Source organism: Ictidomys tridecemlineatus, chromosome 12 (assembly GCF_052094955.1).
Source record: "Ictidomys tridecemlineatus isolate mIctTri1 chromosome 12, mIctTri1.hap1, whole genome shotgun sequence".
Classification (NCBI taxonomy): domain Eukaryota; kingdom Metazoa; phylum Chordata; class Mammalia; order Rodentia; family Sciuridae; genus Ictidomys; species Ictidomys tridecemlineatus.
Genome location: NC_135488.1, coordinates 40,600,277 through 40,616,828, shown reverse-complemented (window position 1 = coordinate 40,616,828; position 16,552 = coordinate 40,600,277). Strand labels below are relative to the sequence as shown.

Genomic DNA, 16,552 nt, shown 5'->3' with positions numbered 1-16,552 from the left:
GGGCTGGCACGTGGGTTCCCCACCTCCACACCTGTGGAACATCTTGGGGCTCTGATTAGCACAGCAGCCTGACCACGTGAGGGCATCTGCTGTCTCTGTGTACAGTGAGCTGGGTTTTCTTCACGTCCCTCAACAATTCCACATAACACCAGCTCTGAACCCAGAGTCCTGGGCCCTTAGTTGAGGCTCCATCAGCTCCCACCTCTCTCTACCTGACAGAGCCCTCCTGGCTCCCTCTGCACTCATTACATTGAAGATGAAACCCTGGAGGGTGGGACTTCCCGTCATCCAGAAGTTCCCAAACACATTCCACTGTTCCCGGAACTCAAATGGTTGGGGGGGCCACAAGCACCCTGGCATCCATGTGTGGGAACCATGGTAGTATAATCAAGAAACAGGAAGGAGAGGGGTTGGACTGATCAGTACAGATGGCAGGGCCTAGTACAGAGTGGAACGGAGAGTTCTCACCCGGGGTGATTGTTGTGATGTGCACAAATGCTCTGCTGGTGCTGGGGTGCCCGCATGGTTTCTGGGGTCTTGAAAGGCTACAGATGCCCACAGAGTGTTCTCAGATGCACAGTGGGAGGCCCGTTGCAATATGTACATGTGGAAGAAGTAGGAGACCCCCTTAGTGTGGAGGTGCCATCTAGAAGGCAGCCTCACTTCTCTGAAAAAGTTGATTGGAAAAAAAGGGTTCGTACCTGTGCCCAAAGGGCCATATATGCTCCTGGAAGTTGGTGGTGGAAATAGTTCTCCATCCATTAATCACTCCCTCACTCACTAATGTCCTTGTGTCCTTGAGAAAGGCTCTCCCTTTCCTGGTTTTCCTGAATAGAAATCCTCTTGCCTCTTGGGTGAATAGGGTTATGGGTTGTGCAGAGGGTGGTGGTTTACTGAGCATCTTAGAGACTGTCCTTTATGGAGCCTAATGATCCCAACTGGGGAATGAGGCCAGGGTCCTAACTGTGGTTAGTGTGAGGACACCATGGGTTCAGAGAGGGAAAGAAGGACAAGGGAAACTCAGATGTCCCTTCATGGCCCCTGGAGTTAGAGGACTTACCCCTTTGCACCTGGGATCAGGAGACCTCATTTCCTCGAGGACACGCACACTCAGACGTTAATCTTGAGTGTGGGTTCCTTTCTGGGGTCCAGGGCTGCTGTTAGCCACCAGGAATGACAGTGTTCTCCATGCTGAGTGGAGCCAGTTTTTGCCAGGAAAGAGCCCGTGGTCACGCCTTGTGCAAAGCATCCCACGCCAGGGGCTCCCATCCCTACATTCCTGTCCTGAAAGGAAACCACTCAGAGGCAAGGTGGGTCCAACCACCTCCCATGTGTTCACTCATCACTGTGTTCCAGCATCACCCCAGTTCACAGTCCTGATGGGATTGGATGTGGCTCAGAATGTCACCTTCATGAGCTCTACCCTGCCACAGCTGCAGTTCTGCAGTGGGAGAAACTCAAAACCTCAAAACACATGCACATGAAAGAAAAGAGCAAGAGCCAGAGCCCAAACAGGGCCACACGTGGCAAGGACAGCTGGAGTGCCTAGGTTGGGACTCAGAATGATGTCAGTGGGGTGGCATTGCTGCTGACACCAGCATGATAACAGAGAGCCAGCCCTGCTCATTTTGCGGAGCAGTGTGTTGGGGAAGGCAGAAGAAATTGAGAGGCAGGATTGAGTTTGGCCCTAGGAGGAGGTTAGGTAAAAGGCCAGTGTGAGTTGGAGGGCCTGGGCAGATAGAGAGAGGCCAGGGCACACCCCAAAGCCTGGAGACTGCACTTGATGTCCAGGGTTGTGAAACACCACCTCCCCTCTTACTCACAACTGAGAGCGAGGGGCATTGATGAGTTCAGTTTGTGTGCGGCTGCATCCAAGGTGGCTCGGCTAGGCACCTCTGTTTCCTTGACTCAGGAGGCTGGGAGTCCAGGCTCCACTGAGGCTCGGCTGGGAGGATCGGACTCTGAGTTTATGCCTGTGTTCCTGGTAGGATCCATGTTGGCTGAGCCTCAGTGTTTTTGCAATGAGAGGATGGGTGACTGTCATGTCTTTATCCCAGGACACACTTGCTAAATGGATTTGTTTGCTCTGGGGAGGAAAGAGAGAGAGGGGAGTGGTGCTGGAGACAGGGATGCAGACAGGGGTCATGGACTTGGCATAACTCGGTCTTGGAGGTGATATCCCATCACCTGTACCCACTTCAATTCCCATGAATCCAGAGGCTGAGCCCCCTTGAGGTGAGGGGTGAACCGGTTCTGGGCAGCAGGATGCTGTGGTACCTCGGAGTCTCTGTGAGACCCCAACACTAGACACACTTGGCCCTTTTGAAATCTTAGGAGAAGCCTTGGGAAGTTGTATGGCAGAGGGGAGCAGCCTCTGCATCTCAGTCCCCTCCAACTTGCCATGGTGTAGAGAGGGAACTGCAGCCACGATGGGACGGACATTGGCCACGTCCCTGTGTGGGACACAGGCCTGATTGAGTTGGGGTGCATTCTTTGTCTCTCCCCTTCTTGTGATAGTCCCATCTCTACATTTGTGCTTTAGCCACCTGTGAGTCCCATCTCTGGTTTCAGAGAGAATAGAGGGTGTTATGGGCCAATAGACACAATAAACCCTAGAGATTAGATGCTACCCTACTTTCCAGAAAAGACTGGGCACACCATGAGTTGCACAATGATGGGACCAGGGTCCAAAAGCTGCTGAGAGGGAAGGACTGGTTGTGAATGCATTTTTGAAGGCTCCAAGCTGGAACTCTAGTGGCACCAAGCAGGGCAGATGCTGGTGGGGATGTTTGGGTAGTTGTTGGTGAACACCTACCTGCGCACCTGAGATGTTTAGGCATGGAGGAGAAATCAGCAGCTCATAGGGCTTTTGAAAGTGGTCTTATGTGAAAAGAGGCTCAGGTATGGGCACAGGAAATGACATCATTGCCTTGACAATGGATCAAACAGAACATGGAACCCTGGTATCCAGGCACCCACTTAACTGACCAAGCCATCCGAGCTCATTTGGTTGGAGAAACTGGAGGGAGAAGGATGTTCTCCTGTGGTTGCAAACAATGCCGAGCCTCAGGCTCCCAGGAATCTCAGGGGGGCCAACTAGCCCTTTTGTGGATGCACTGGGTGAGGCTTCATCTTAGACGCCAGAGCCTCTGGCGATTGTCCCAGAGGAGCTCAAGAGTAACAGTGAGTAGCACAGGGCAGGTGAGCCCAGCAGGCCCTCTAATCTGATCCCTGATGAATGGCCCAGGACTCCTATTCTGACTGTGTGTGTGTGTGTATGTGTGTGTGTGTGTGTTTCTACTGATGGGAACTGTCCCATTCTGCTTTGACTCTAGTGTATTGGCACAAGTCATTTTTCTGTTTGTCACCATTTCCATTTTAAACCAACATTCTTGGTCCCAACCCAGGGTGAAAATGATGAGAACACGGAGGAGCCCTTCAGGGTACAGAGCCTTGAACCTTACAGGCAGGACCAGCTTAGGAATGAGCTCCTGCCTGTCATTTGTGGGAGGAACCTACATTTCAGCAGCAACATGGGGTTAATCTCCTGGGATTCCATCCCCACCCAGCAGGTGCTGGATCTCTTGTTCCCAAGGTAAGCACCAGACCACCAAGCCCAAGTGTGTAGCCCCCTCATGCCTGGGTCTTGGGGCTGCCATGTACCTCTCAGGGACCCAAAGGTTTGTGATACCTAATGAGATAGAGGACCACACTCATAGTGGAATGTCAGTCCCAAATGGGACGAGTCCTGGAGGTGCCTGCCACAGCCTTGCAAGGGGAGTGAACTCCCCTCTCAGGCAGAGAAACCATCCTGACTCCAGCTGATCCACAGAGGTCCGTGGAGCAGTCCCCACACACTGGGCACCACAGCTCAATGGTGTGCACTGAGCTCATTCCCAGGTGGACTCAACGAGGCCAGGTGGTCTTTCTGGTGTGATATTGGCTTTGTGAAGAATGTAGATCTGTGCCAGAGGCGTCTCAAAACTCAGGCCTTGGGAAAAGCACTTTTGGGTTAATAAAGACATGTTAATTTTCATAGTGGGACAGAGCATCCTAGCTGGGACATAGCTGGACAGGGGCTTTGGACCTGGCGGCTCCCACACCCAGAGATATGTGAGAATCAGCAGTTTGGGCTCATTCACTGATGAACATGGAGAAAGCACCCACTGTGTGAAGACACGTTTCCAGTCACGTTTCATAATTCATTGAAAAATAGGGTGCAAATGACTGCCATTTTGTCCCTTTTCATGGGGGTCAGCCTCAAACCGCAGGTGCCATGAGTACATATCCTACATGTGACTGCATCCTTGACTCCATGGGGCATAAGTGCACGTTGTCCTCTTCAGTGACTATGGTGGACCCCTGGACCAACTTCAACATGGAATGGGCTTGGGGTCAAGAGGGTGGGCTCCTGTTTCCAGAATAGGGACCTGCAAGGTGATTTGACTTGGGAAGGCTGAGGAAAGACTGCTCTCCCCAGTGTAGGGTCAGAGGTTTTCTCTGGAGGCCGTGGTGAAGGCAAGGCCAGGGTTTTGCTGACTCCACACCTTCCTCCCCACAGTGCCTCACCTTCCTTCCTGGGGACCTGGGTGAACCTCTACTCCGAGGCTTCCCATCAGCCTCCAGGCTTTCTGAGTCTGCAGCAGCTGCTATCCATGTGGCTCCTGCTGGGAGGCTTGAACCTGGAACACCAAGCACACCACCTCCTGGCCGCAATTGAAGATGGCAAATCAAGCCAGGCAAAGCCTGAGAGCCAGGTGGACTGTGGTGAGTACCTAAGGGTATATGAGGAAAGGTCCGACTCTTGTCCCACTGCAGGGTGTCTGTATGCCTGGTGTTGGGCTGGAAATTAGGACAAGCCTTTGTCCATTCAGGAAGTGACCCCAGTCTGCAAAGAGGTCCTGTGTGGGCTAAGGGCCTGAGTTCTTCCTGGCAGCAGGGGTATTGTCTGTCTGTGGGAAGGTCAGGGCAAGGCAGTCATGTTGGCATCTTTTCTCCTCTAGCTACAAGCTCAGTTCCTGTCACGGCTCCTAAGCCAACCCCAGAGCCAGAGCCTTCTCCCAGGGAAGGGGCAGAGCCGGAGTCCAGGACATCAGGGGTCTCTACTCGGTCCTCCCCAAGGCCCCAATATAACAAGCGGATGAGAGGCAGGTGCCTCATTCACGTCTACCTGGAAAAGGAAAGGACAACACAGTATAGGAGCATCCTGGTGAGTCTTCGAGCAGGGGAGTCTCCTGGGAGCCCACAGTGGGGAAGACCGAGTCCACAGCAAACACTTTGGACTAGGCCTGTCTTCTTGAACTGGAGCTTCTGGAAGGTCAGGAAGGAGAGCAGAAAGTGAGCAAGAGAGAGGCGGGAGAGCAGCAGCATGCCAGGTCTGGGTGCGAGTGGGCCTGCGTGTTTTGGGGTGTGCAGGTCAGAAGTGCAGGAGTGAGTGCTGGGTTCAGAGGAGGTCAGAGAAATATCGAGGGTACAGGCCATCCTCTACTGACCTTGGTAATGAGGAGGAGTATATTGAACCGTGGAGGTTGAAGCAGAGGAGTTGGCAGTCATTTTCTTGTGTGTGGGAGGGGATATGTTGCTGGTTGAAGGGAAGGGAGCCATTGTAGAATGATTAGGGTGGGTAGGTGTGGGTCACAGAGAACTGGGGGCCTTGGAGGGGCCCATTAGTGTCCTAGTTTGCATGTATGTGAATAGAGATTTAGCGGCTCTCTCTGCAGAATTTTCCTGGGTGTGGAGTATCCATCATGAGACTCTGGTGTCCACCTCCAGGGGAGCTATGTTGAACCACTGCACCTGCTGGGTCCGAACCTCCTGACACCCTAGCAAGCACTGACACTCTCGAGCCCAGCAGCTTCCATGCCTATCATTAAAGAGTCCTAGTGTGTGTTGTGCCCTGGCTGTCAGGACCAAAGCAACTAGGGTTTGTGCCTGGTCCACACAAAAATGCAGCTGCATCCCAGACCAGAGCAGGGATATGGAAGTGCACTGGACCATTCCTCCCATCTTGATGGGACTAGAGTGTGTCTGTACAAAGCCTTTTGGTCCTTATTCCCTTGTCCCTGTAGGGCATAGCAGGTTGAAGCAAACTCTTGTACCAAGATTGGACTAGAGGCTCATAGGAAGACCCCCACATGATCACATGAAGGCCTCAGGTAGCAGGGTATCAAGATGGTGCCCTTGTGTTGAGAGCTCACTTGTCTCTGATTGTCCTTGAGCACTGTCCTCTGGGTAGCTACTCCCAAATTCCCTCTCTGATGAGCTTTCTCCAACCCTGCTCAGGTGACCTGCCAGGACAGGGCTCCAGTCATCATCCGCAGGGCCTTAGATGCACACTTGCTCCAGCAGGAGGACCCAGAAAACTATGAGCTTCTGCAAATTCTCTCGAACCATCAGAGTAAGTGGAACCATCAGAGGGTAGGGAGCAGTGAGTCACAGTGGGCTCACGATAACTGGGAGCCAAAACACAGTGTGCATTGACCCAGTGCCCAGGATGAGTATGGTAGGACTTGTGCATAAAACAAAGTGTAATGATGGGGCATAAATCTGCAGGTTCTTCATGTTCCCCAGGGGCTGTGGACCTGCCTAACATGTGTTCTTTCCTTGGCCTGAGGAGGCATTGCAAAGCTATTATCCACAAGGGGCCAAGAAGAGAGGCTTCTTTGTCTTGTGTCAAAGAAGACAGACAACCACAGGGTGCCTACTTTGGCGACCTCTCCTGACCTAGTTGAGTACATGAGAAAAGCAGTTCAATGAAGAATCATTTCTGGTTTCCAATCTTTCTATTCATTGCAAACTGAGTCCACTTAGGACCAGAGGCCATTTCTAGAGAGAAGAGTGCGGTAGAATAGAACCCTTCACAGCTTGTAAACTCTCCTTGGAGAGAGAGAGAGAGAGAGAGAGAGAGAGAGAGAGAGAGAGAGAGAGAGAGAGAGAGAGAGAGAGAAGAAGAAGAAGAAAGAGGAGGACGAGGAGGAGGACGAGAAGGAGGAGGACGAGGAGGAGGAGGACGAGGAGGAGGAGGACAAGGATGAGGAGGACGAGGAGAAGGAGGACATGGAGGAGGAGAAGGAGGAGTAGAAGAATGAAAATAAGTTGAAGGAGGAGACCATGAATAAGAAGGTCAAGATGACTTTAAGAAGAAGCATGAGGAGAAGATGAAGAAGAACAAGAACAAGAAGGAGAAACACAAGCCGAACAAGAAGTATAACAATAAATTGATTAAAAATGTGAATGAGAATTATACTCATGAGGAGAAAATGCAGAAGTGGGGAACTCAAGAGAAATATATATCTCTGGATGGCACAGCCCTGCTGTGGACATCCTCCACCTACGCTCAACACACCTCCAAACCATACCCCTCCAATTAGTGTAGCCCTGTATGAGTGGATGAATCCACTGGCAAGGTGGAGGCACCCACCATCAAGTGCTTTTCCCCAAACCCACCTGTGATCATTGCTGCAGTGGGGAGAAAACCTTGAACACATGAGTCTTGGGGGACCAATCTAGATACAAAGTGTAGCTGTTTGTCTTTGGTGGGTCCAGCGTGAACTAAGAGGGTCTGGGGTACAAGGGGCTATTTCCTTGAAAGGTGTTCCTGTAGGGGACCTCCTGTGCATAGAGGGTCCTCAGGGAGGAATCAGTGGGGAGTCTTTGGTGCAACAGTAGCTGGATTCGGGGGCTCTCAGGTCTGTGTGTGAGACCTGAGCTGGCAGAGGCTCTCAGTTGTGGGGGATGTTGGGTAGTGTATTCCTTGAGTGTCACCTACCACGCCTCTGCCCCTGCCTCTCCAGAGCTGAGGGTCCCTGCAGATGGAAACGTATATTACGCCCTGGATGGCAGAGTGGATTATAACTTTCTTCTTCGGGAAACAGCTGCCAGCAAGTTGTTTAAAGTCAAGCCAAAGGAGGTAAACAGCCACCTTCTTCAGTCTTTACTCCTGGTGCCACTCCACATCCTCCAAGGGGACAAGAACCTCAGGTTCTGGATGGATGTTGTAGAATGCCCACAGAGCCAATGCCAGGCTGGGTGGGGTGCAGGTGCTGGGCTTTGCTGATGTTTTCATCCCCCACAGTTCTTGGAGCCTTCTGTGGCAGTGGCATCCAGGATCCCAGCAGCTGTGAGCAGCAGCTCTGCGGTGGCTGCAGGACCATTGCCCCAGGCCACCCAAACCAATGAGTGGTGCATGAGAAAAGTCACCAGTAGCAGCTCCTCACTGCTTCACTCCAGCGAGCAGGTGGAAGACAGCCGCTTTGTCCACGTCCTCCTAGAGGGACAGAGCCTGAGGGAGACAAAGCGCATCCTGGTAAGCCCGACAGCAGGGCTGCCTCCTGGGTGTCCACACAGTGGAAGGCAGGAGACACAGCTAACCCTGGGGCTGTGGTGGGAAATTAAGAAGAGAGAGGTCAGTCTTAAGGGCTTGACCTTAGAGGGGAGAGCCTCAGCATGCCCAGCTGCAGCGGTGAGTGGGCCTGTGTATTGTGGGTTTGGCAGGCCAGAAGTGCAGACGAAAGTGCTGTGGACAGATGAAGGCAGAGATATGTCCAGGGTGCAGGCTGCAGTGCCTAGAACTTGGTATTCTCAATGAGTGAGGTTGGAGCAGAGGAACTGGCAGTGACTTGTCACACGTGTAGGAGGGGGTGTGTTCCTGGTGGCAGGAAAGAGAACCTCCTTAGCATGACTAGATGTGGAAATGTGGGGTCGGGATCACCTGGGGGGTCATGCCACAGCTTCGGAATGTCAGTCTTTGCATGTATGTAAATACAGAACTAAAGGGGTTCTTGGCAGAATTTCTATGGATGTGCAGTAGACACGCTAATGCTGCAGGTGTCCAGCTGCAGAGGAGACATGTTCAGTGACTGCCAGTGCTGAGTCAAGTACATCATTAGAACCAGACCCGCACCGAGCTTCCAGAGCCCAGGGCCTCTCCAGGCTATCATGAAGCACTCAAGTGCACACTCTTGTATCTGAGTCTGTTTTGTGTAGTGGCAGTCAGGACCGAAATTTTCAGTGCATCTGCCTCTTCCACCCACAAAGGCAGCCTGCATCCCAGAGCACACTTGGTGCACAGATCCCTGGCCCATTGCTGTCATCTCAGTGAGATGAGAGTGTGTCTGCGCATAGGCAGCTTGGTCCTTTGACCTGAGTGGAATGTGGCTCCCCAGGGAGAGGGGAGATGGCAGGTACAGGCAGATATTTGTACCAGGATTGTTCTAGTAGCACGTTGCAAGAACACAGGGGGTATATGGAGGACACACTCAGGTAGCAGGATAACAAGATTGTGCCCTTGTATATGTAGCTGAGATTTCTCCTGAATGTTTGACCACAGTCTTCTGGGTAGCTCCTCTAAAAGCCATTCTCTGATGACATTTGTCCCACCCTGATCTAGGTGACGTGCCAGGAGTGGGTGACAAGCCTCATCCGCAGGGCCTTGGACCAAAATTTGTTGCAGCATGAGGATGTGGACAACTTTGAGCTGCTGAGAATGATGTCTCTGCATGACAGTAAGTAGGACAATCAGACAGTGGGGAGACATGATCCACAGTGGGCTCAGGATAACTCACAGCCAAGAGAAAGTGGGCCTTGGCCCTAAAATAGCCAGAGTGTGGTGGGCCTGGTGCAGGAAACCAAGTGCAGTGATGGGCGTGTCCAATGTGGAGGTGTATTGTGCAGCCCCAGGGGGCTGCTGGACCTCCCTAAACGTGTTCTCCCCTGGACCTGGTCTGGCAATGCAAAGCTAATATCGATGAGGGCAAGGCAGAGAGAGGCTCAATCCATCATCAGTTTGGTTTATGGCTTACTGATAAGGATGCCTTCAAATGAAGAGGAGCAGAGCATGGGTCCTGATTGGATCAGCATTGCTATGGACGGAAGCCGCACAGGTCCCAATCCATGGCCACTATATGAGAAGTCCTGCCTACTCAAGAATGTCAGGATTGCAGCAACTGGGAACAGGACTCAGTGAAGAGGAAGTCAAGGCCAGGGGACAACCTGTTTGGGTTCTTTTTGGAACAATTCCAAGTCCTCTGTGCCTGGGTGCCCATCTCCTGAAGATATCAGAATGGCCAGGTTATTATTCCTTCCAGCAACAAAGAAGGGCATCTGAAGAACAGAGGCCACAATGCTGAGCTGTCCACAATGCCAGTGCTCTTTCCTTTCTTGTGAGCCCGACACTCCTAGCCTCCACCATCCCAGCCTGTCCACAGTAGAACCCACCCTCTGTCGGGCACGTAAGTGAGTTTTCCCATTTTCACACACCGCCTCATTTGAGTTGGCTCTGTCTCACACATGAGAAAGACTGAGGTGCAAGGAGCTGGGCAAGGGGCAGTGTCTGCGAATCTCAGGGACTTGGGAGGCAGTGCAGGGGGATGGGGATTTCCAAACAGCCTCAGAAACTTAGGGAGACCCTGTACCCAAGTCAAAAGGCCTGGGAATGGTCTCAGTGCTTAAGTGCCTCTGGTTTTATCCCTAGTAAAAAAATAAGCCAGTCAAAAGGAATTACCAAACCGAGAATCTACAAAGGTGATTTCAGAAACAGACTTTCAACCCAAGCATCAGTTGAGAGCAGGCTCCAGACCAGGGGAGGTTTGTGTGTAACAGACGTCAAAAGGGAGGACTACGGGGGGCCTGGAACCCACTAGGTGTGATGGCATCTATGCCTTATGGCAGGAGGGTAGCAGTGATGCTGGCCCTCTCCTAGATTTTGGAAACCTTGTTTTCATTGGGGAAGCTTTATGGAGGTGGAATCTATTTTAGCAATCCTGGTCCAGATGAGGTGCTGACTACCACAGGTAGAAGCCTATCCAGAATGCGGTGTCTGTTATTCAGTCTTTCCTGACTGTGACAATGACAAAGAAAGGAAGTCACTTGTCTTTGGTCTTGGTTTCACTCCTGGCCATTGATTGAGAACTGATTTCATCTTGGACTACTGAACAGAGGCTGCATCTGGGCAGAAGAGTGTGATAGATTTGAACTCCTCAGGACGCCCCACCATTGCCAGAGAAAGAAGGAGAAGGAGGAGGAGGAGAAAGAGACACTCCTGAGTGGGGAGAGGATCACACGATAAAGAGCAGGAGGCAGAAGAAGAAAAAGAAGGAGGTGAACAGAAGGAAGGGTGGAGGGAGATACACAAGAAGAAGAACAAGAAGGAACCATGTAAGAACAGGAAAAAGACCCAGAAAGAACTACAAGAAGATGCAGGACAGAAAGAAGAGCCAGAAGTAGAACAAGAACCAGAATAAAAGTACCAAGCAGACAGCTCATGATGAGAAACAAGGGGAAGGAGAGCGATCCTAGAAAACAATAGAGTTCTCCAGGGCACCACCCTGCTCAAGTCCTCCCATGTCCATGCCCAACACCCCTCTGATGGATACCACCTCCCCTCCGTGTATTCATCCATGAGTGGATTCATCCAGGGCAAGGGGATGAATTCCCCCACCATCCAACGCTTCCCTGAATGCCCATGTGTGAGCATGGCTGCCCTGGGGAGAAAGGCCTAAGCACAGGAGCCTTTGCCAATCCTGATGCAGATCCTAGCAGTGTCCCTTTGGCAGATCCAACCTGCACTGAGAAGTTCTGGGCCCAAGGTGCTGTTTCCATTGCCAGGTGCTCTTTTGGTTTAGAATCCTGTACATCATCTTCTCCAGGGAAGAATCACTGAGGGAGTCTTTGGTGGCACTGTAGCTGGATAGGAGGGCTCTCAATTCTGGTGCAGGCTCGCCCTGGCAGAGACTCTCAGGGGTTGTGGGTGTTTTGTGGTCTAATCCTTGAGTGCCACCTAACAATTCTCTCCACTTTGCTCTGCAGAAATCAAGGTCCCTGACCACTCACTGATGTATCTGTCCATGAATCCACAAATCAAATATTATTTCATCGTGAGGAAACGCCGCGAGGTCAAGGGAAAGGAGGTAAACACCTACCTTATTCAAGCTGTACTTGTGCTGCCATTCCACTGCCACCTGGGGAAATAAGAAGCCTGAGCACCTGGACATATGTGCTAGAAGCCCATAGAGCCAACTGACAGGCTGGGGTGGCTTTCTGTTTCTGGGTTTGCTGATGTTCCATCCCCCACAGTTCTCAGAATCAACCTGCAAGTCCTCCAGGCCGCTTTCCCACAAGCAGGTGGGAGACACCTGCTTAATTCGTGTCCACATAGAAACACAAAGCCCAAAGATGGCCAAGACTGTTTTGGTAAGCCTGGGAGCAGGGGTGTCCCCTGGTGCTTACACCTGGGTGGGGAGCAGACACTGGCCCAATACCATGGACTACTCATGCCCTCTTGAATTTGGAGCTTCTGCATGATCAGGAGGATAGATGGGAATCAAGAAGGAAGAGGTCAGTGTGAAGGGCTGGAGCTGAGATGAGGGAGAGCAGCAGCTTGTCCACCGCCATGTCTGAGGGAGTCTGTGTGTCAGGTGGCAGCATGCAGTCCAGAAGGGCAGAGGCAGGTATGGGTGACAGATGAGAACAGGCCAGGACCTAGGTTGCAGGTTCCTCTGTATGGGATGCTGGCCTCTATGGAGCAGGACACCAGTATGAGGTTCTGCATGTTCCTTGAACAAGGAGCTGAGAGGGTCTCTCTGCAGAGTCAGTATGGATGTGGAGCAAGCACACTAAATGTCCAGGTAACCCAATGTTTACCCTTGGCGGAACAGGTGCCCTCGTACACCCCAGCCAGCACTGAGCCTCTGGAGGCCAGGAGCTCTCATGGCTATCTTTCGTCACTCCTGTGTGTGGTCACGTTCCTGGGTCTGATTTGGGCCCTGGCAATCCAGACCAAAGCCTCTAGGTTTTGTGCCTAGGCCATTCCCAATGCCGCCTGCATCCTCGGGCAGACCTAGGATCTTGGAGGCTATTGTCCCATTCCTCCCAACTTGTGGGATGAGATTGCATCTGTATGCAGGTAGTGGGGTCCTTTCACTTGGAGAGGAGTGCAGCTCCACAAAGAGCAATGGCAGGTCCAGGAAGTCCTATGTACAAGGATTGGGCTAGTAGCCTATGGGAAGAGCCCACGCGATGAGCAGGAGGTCAGCCTCAGGTAGTAGGGTCATGGATGTTGCCCTTGTATTTAGAGTGGAGGTGCCTCCAGAATGCCCCTGCCCACTGTCCTTGAGTAGTCACTTCAAGGCCCATTTCCTGAAGGCCTCTCTCCCATGCTGCTCCAGGTGACCTGCCACGATCGGGCTCCTGTCGTCATCCGCAGGGCCCTCGAGCTACACTTGCTTACTCAGGAGAAGCCGGAGGAATATGAGCTGGGCCAAATCATCTCTCACCGTCAGAGTAAGTGGGACAATCAGATGACAGAGAGCAAGAGTCAGGATGTGGACTCAGGTCAACTCTTAGCACCAAAGAGTAGTCTCTGACCCCCAAGAACACTCCAACAGGGTGTGTTGGGCTTGTGCACAAATCCAACTGAACTTCTGCTGGTGTAAGCTCTCCAGGTGTTTTGGTATACCCCAGTGGCTAGTGCGGCTCCCCACCAGGTGCCCTGCCCAGGACATGAAGACGCATGCAAAGCTGACATCATTGATGAGTGAGGAGGAAAGCCTCTTTCCGGGAGCAGTATGGTTCTGTGGTCTGAGATAGGAGTGGTTTCAGAGGAACATGAGAATGCATGGGCTAAAGATGGAACTGGCATTTTGTGGACTGAAGCAGTAGGATTGAAAGCCTTCTGTGTGACCAGAAAACCACTGCCTGGGCAGAGCATTGCCAAGATTCTAGCAAGCAGTAACAGGATGAAATTGGGAAGAAAACACAGCCTGGGAGACAGCTTGAATCATCTGTTTTTGCATAAATTCCATGGTCTTCCGCACCTGAGTCCACTAGCCAAGGAGTGATCCCAATAGCCAGGTTATGATCCCTAACTAGAGTCAGATGAGGGCTTCCTGAGCACGTAGCCACAGAGCTCATCTGATAATAATGTCAGCGCTTTTTCATTGGTTGGTTGGTTGGCTTTTGTGAGCCAAACACCTCAGCAGCCATTATCCCAGCCTATGTACGCTGAAGACCACCATCCCAATGAGTTCTAGGATCACTTGTCTCCTATCTTAACCTTCTGTTAGGTTAGTAGAGTCTATGGAAGAGGAAGTCTGTCTGAGGCCTTGGTAGCCTAAGAAATTCATAGCAGAGATCCCCACATCCAACCCAGAAGGGATGGAGAACAGGCTCTAGGTTAGAGGAGGGCAACAGGAAAGAGATGTTCAGAGGAAGGAGAAGCTGGCTGTTGTATTCCCCCACTCGGGGTCATGGCACCACTGGGCCATACACCATGTCAGAGGGAAGCAGTCCCTTTGCTGGTCTTTGGAATCATTGTTCTCAGGAGGGCAGCATTTGGAATGTGGCCTCCATTCTCAGAAGCCTGGTTCACATGGAAGCAGGCTCCACCAACGCAGAAGCGTGGCTCTAATGTGGTATCCGTGCTGGTCAGCCTGTCCTCACCGTGGCCATACTTGAGGAATCCTAGGCCTTTTCTCTGGGTTTCACAACTTTCTCTTTGGTTGTGCACTGAGGCTGTCCATAAAGCTCTAGTGTGTGGCAGTGGAGAGCTCCTCAGCCCTTGCCACAAAGGCATAGACTGGGAGAGAGAGAACAAGGCTGAGAGAGAGGGAGAGAGAGAAAGACGGAGAGGAGAAGGAGGACCTCTACTTGGAGAATGAGGATTCAGTGGAGCCAACAGGGACAAGGTACTGGTGCCCAGGGCGCACTCCTGTTTACGTCTTCCACCAAGCATGCTCAACCTTTCTTCCAGTCCCTCCCACCTCCCAGTAGTGTATTCATCTTGAATGAGAATTGCATGTTGACATCAGAGCACTCACCATCCAATGCTTCCTTCCATACCCACCTGTGAAGATGGCTCATGTGGGGTCTGAATCTTCGGCACTTTTGTGGGAGATTTCAGATGCAAACCCTAGTGGTGTGCTTTGGCAGATGCAAGAGGACCTGGGATGTTTTGGAGTCCAAAGCCTTTGGTAGGAACAGACATTAGGTCTGTTGAAGTGCTCTGCCTAGTTCTTCCTCAGGGAGGACTGTGGAGGCTGTCTTGTTGGTATTGGTACTGAATTGGAGAGCTCTCAGGTGTGTGGCTCAGTTCGTTTCTGGCACAGGCTCTCAGATGTTGGGGTGTCCCAGGGAGCACCTCCTGAGCCACCTTATTTTGTACACCCCTCTCTCCCCAGAGCTGAGGATTCCAGCGCAGGCCAACGTATTTTACGCAAAGAACCCTCACACGAAACCCAACTTCGTGCTGAGGAAAAGGAGCCTCTCCCAAAAGAATGATGAGTGGATCCAGCCTCAACCTCCCTCTCGTCCTGCAAAGAAGAAGGCTGCAGCCCTCCTGAGGATGCTTGCAAAACCATTCTGCTGCTGTGTGCCTGGGCGGGGCTGAGGCAGCCCAGGAATATTTACATTGATTACTATTTGCTTCAAAGTTTGAATCTATAGTTTGCCATTGTCTTTGACCTTGTTTAGTAACACAGTTGTTACTCTATCCTGTATTTGTTGTTCCCATTAATATATTATTATTTTAAAATATATATGTTTTTGTTACCTGATCTATTGTGATGATTTGTTACCTGATCTACTGTGATGGTTTTTGATCAAAATTGTGCATTTGATGATAATGAATGCCATGCATTTAGGAACCTGTAGACTCTAGACAATGAATGAATGTCTACTGTTGCATGGACTGGTCTGCAGAGTCCTGTAGCATTTAAGCTTGTGTGAGGGCTTCATAGGGCTTGCAAAAAGTCCGGGTCAGATGGTCCTGCATGAAGCTTAGCTCCTAGTGGTCTCCTCTACAGCATAAGGGCCAAGGAGAAACCCACTTCCACACAGAAGATGGGAAGCTACCTTATGAAGGTGATCGTAGGTGTGGGACCCTCTTGCTAGGACCCTTTTTCTATTGGGCCAAAACTGTGCTCTGAATGTGATTGCTGAGAAGAGCTTGGAATTTCCTGATTGAAACAGTTCATGCAAGCTGCTTCCACTTGCAGGAACAAAGTGTGTTCTCGTTGAGCACTTTGGGGTGTCCCAGGTTGCACTAGAGTGTGTCAGAAGCACTTGTAATGATTGGCATTCACGGTTTCACATTGAAGCCTCTGTGCCATCTCTCAACCACTGATGGCTGCAAGTGGGTACCCTGCCTTTCAATGAGTTTTCTGAAAAAGTAGGAGTTTTGAAGGACTGATCTTCTCAGCATTCCCCTTGCCTCCCCAAGTTGGGTGATGTCAATTATACAGGCTTCCTTGGGAGCACACATTTTATATTGAGCTGGAATTGGACTCTGGATGCGATTGCTGAAAATAGCTGGGGAATGGGAGAATGGAAGCTGTTTGCTGCAAGCAGTTTCAATTTGCTTTGTTGATTAACTTTGTTGTAAGTGAGCACATGCTATTTTTTTTTCCTGTGGACCTAGAAGAATTCAAAACTGCTTCTTACAGGTGACAGGCATGCTTACACATTGAAGCCTCTGTGCCATTGATAAAAAAAAAACAGTTCACTCATGTGGGCACCTGCACTTCAAGTGAATGTTGTAAATGAGTGTGACAAATGGATG

The 16,552-nt window shown here is 51.3% G+C and overlaps 1 protein-coding gene across 29 annotated transcripts in view; it reads left to right on the top strand.

Annotated features, from left to right (window-relative positions):
• Nucleotides 1-15,548, top strand: part of LOC144369286 (uncharacterized) — a 43,113-nt gene extending 27,565 nt beyond the window's left edge. For all 29 annotated transcript variants that reach the window (XM_078028700.1, XM_078028696.1, XM_078028695.1 and 26 more), the window contains 11 exons: nt 3,408-3,595; nt 4,562-4,767; nt 5,004-5,209; nt 6,283-6,397; nt 7,794-7,909; nt 8,075-8,305; nt 9,389-9,503; nt 11,806-11,906; nt 12,073-12,189; nt 13,164-13,278; nt 15,174-15,548. In XM_078028700.1, the coding sequence (XP_077884826.1) occupies nt 3,408-3,595; nt 4,562-4,767; nt 5,004-5,209; nt 6,283-6,397; nt 7,794-7,909; nt 8,075-8,305; nt 9,389-9,503; nt 11,806-11,906; nt 12,073-12,189; nt 13,164-13,278; nt 15,174-15,382 (1,719 nt within the window). In that variant the 3' untranslated portion in view covers nt 15,383-15,548. The remainder of the gene's footprint in view (nt 1-3,407; nt 3,596-4,561; nt 4,768-5,003; nt 5,210-6,282; nt 6,398-7,793; nt 7,910-8,074; nt 8,306-9,388; nt 9,504-11,805; nt 11,907-12,072; nt 12,190-13,163; nt 13,279-15,173) is intronic.
• The last annotated feature ends 1,004 nt before the right edge of the window (nt 15,549-16,552 follow it).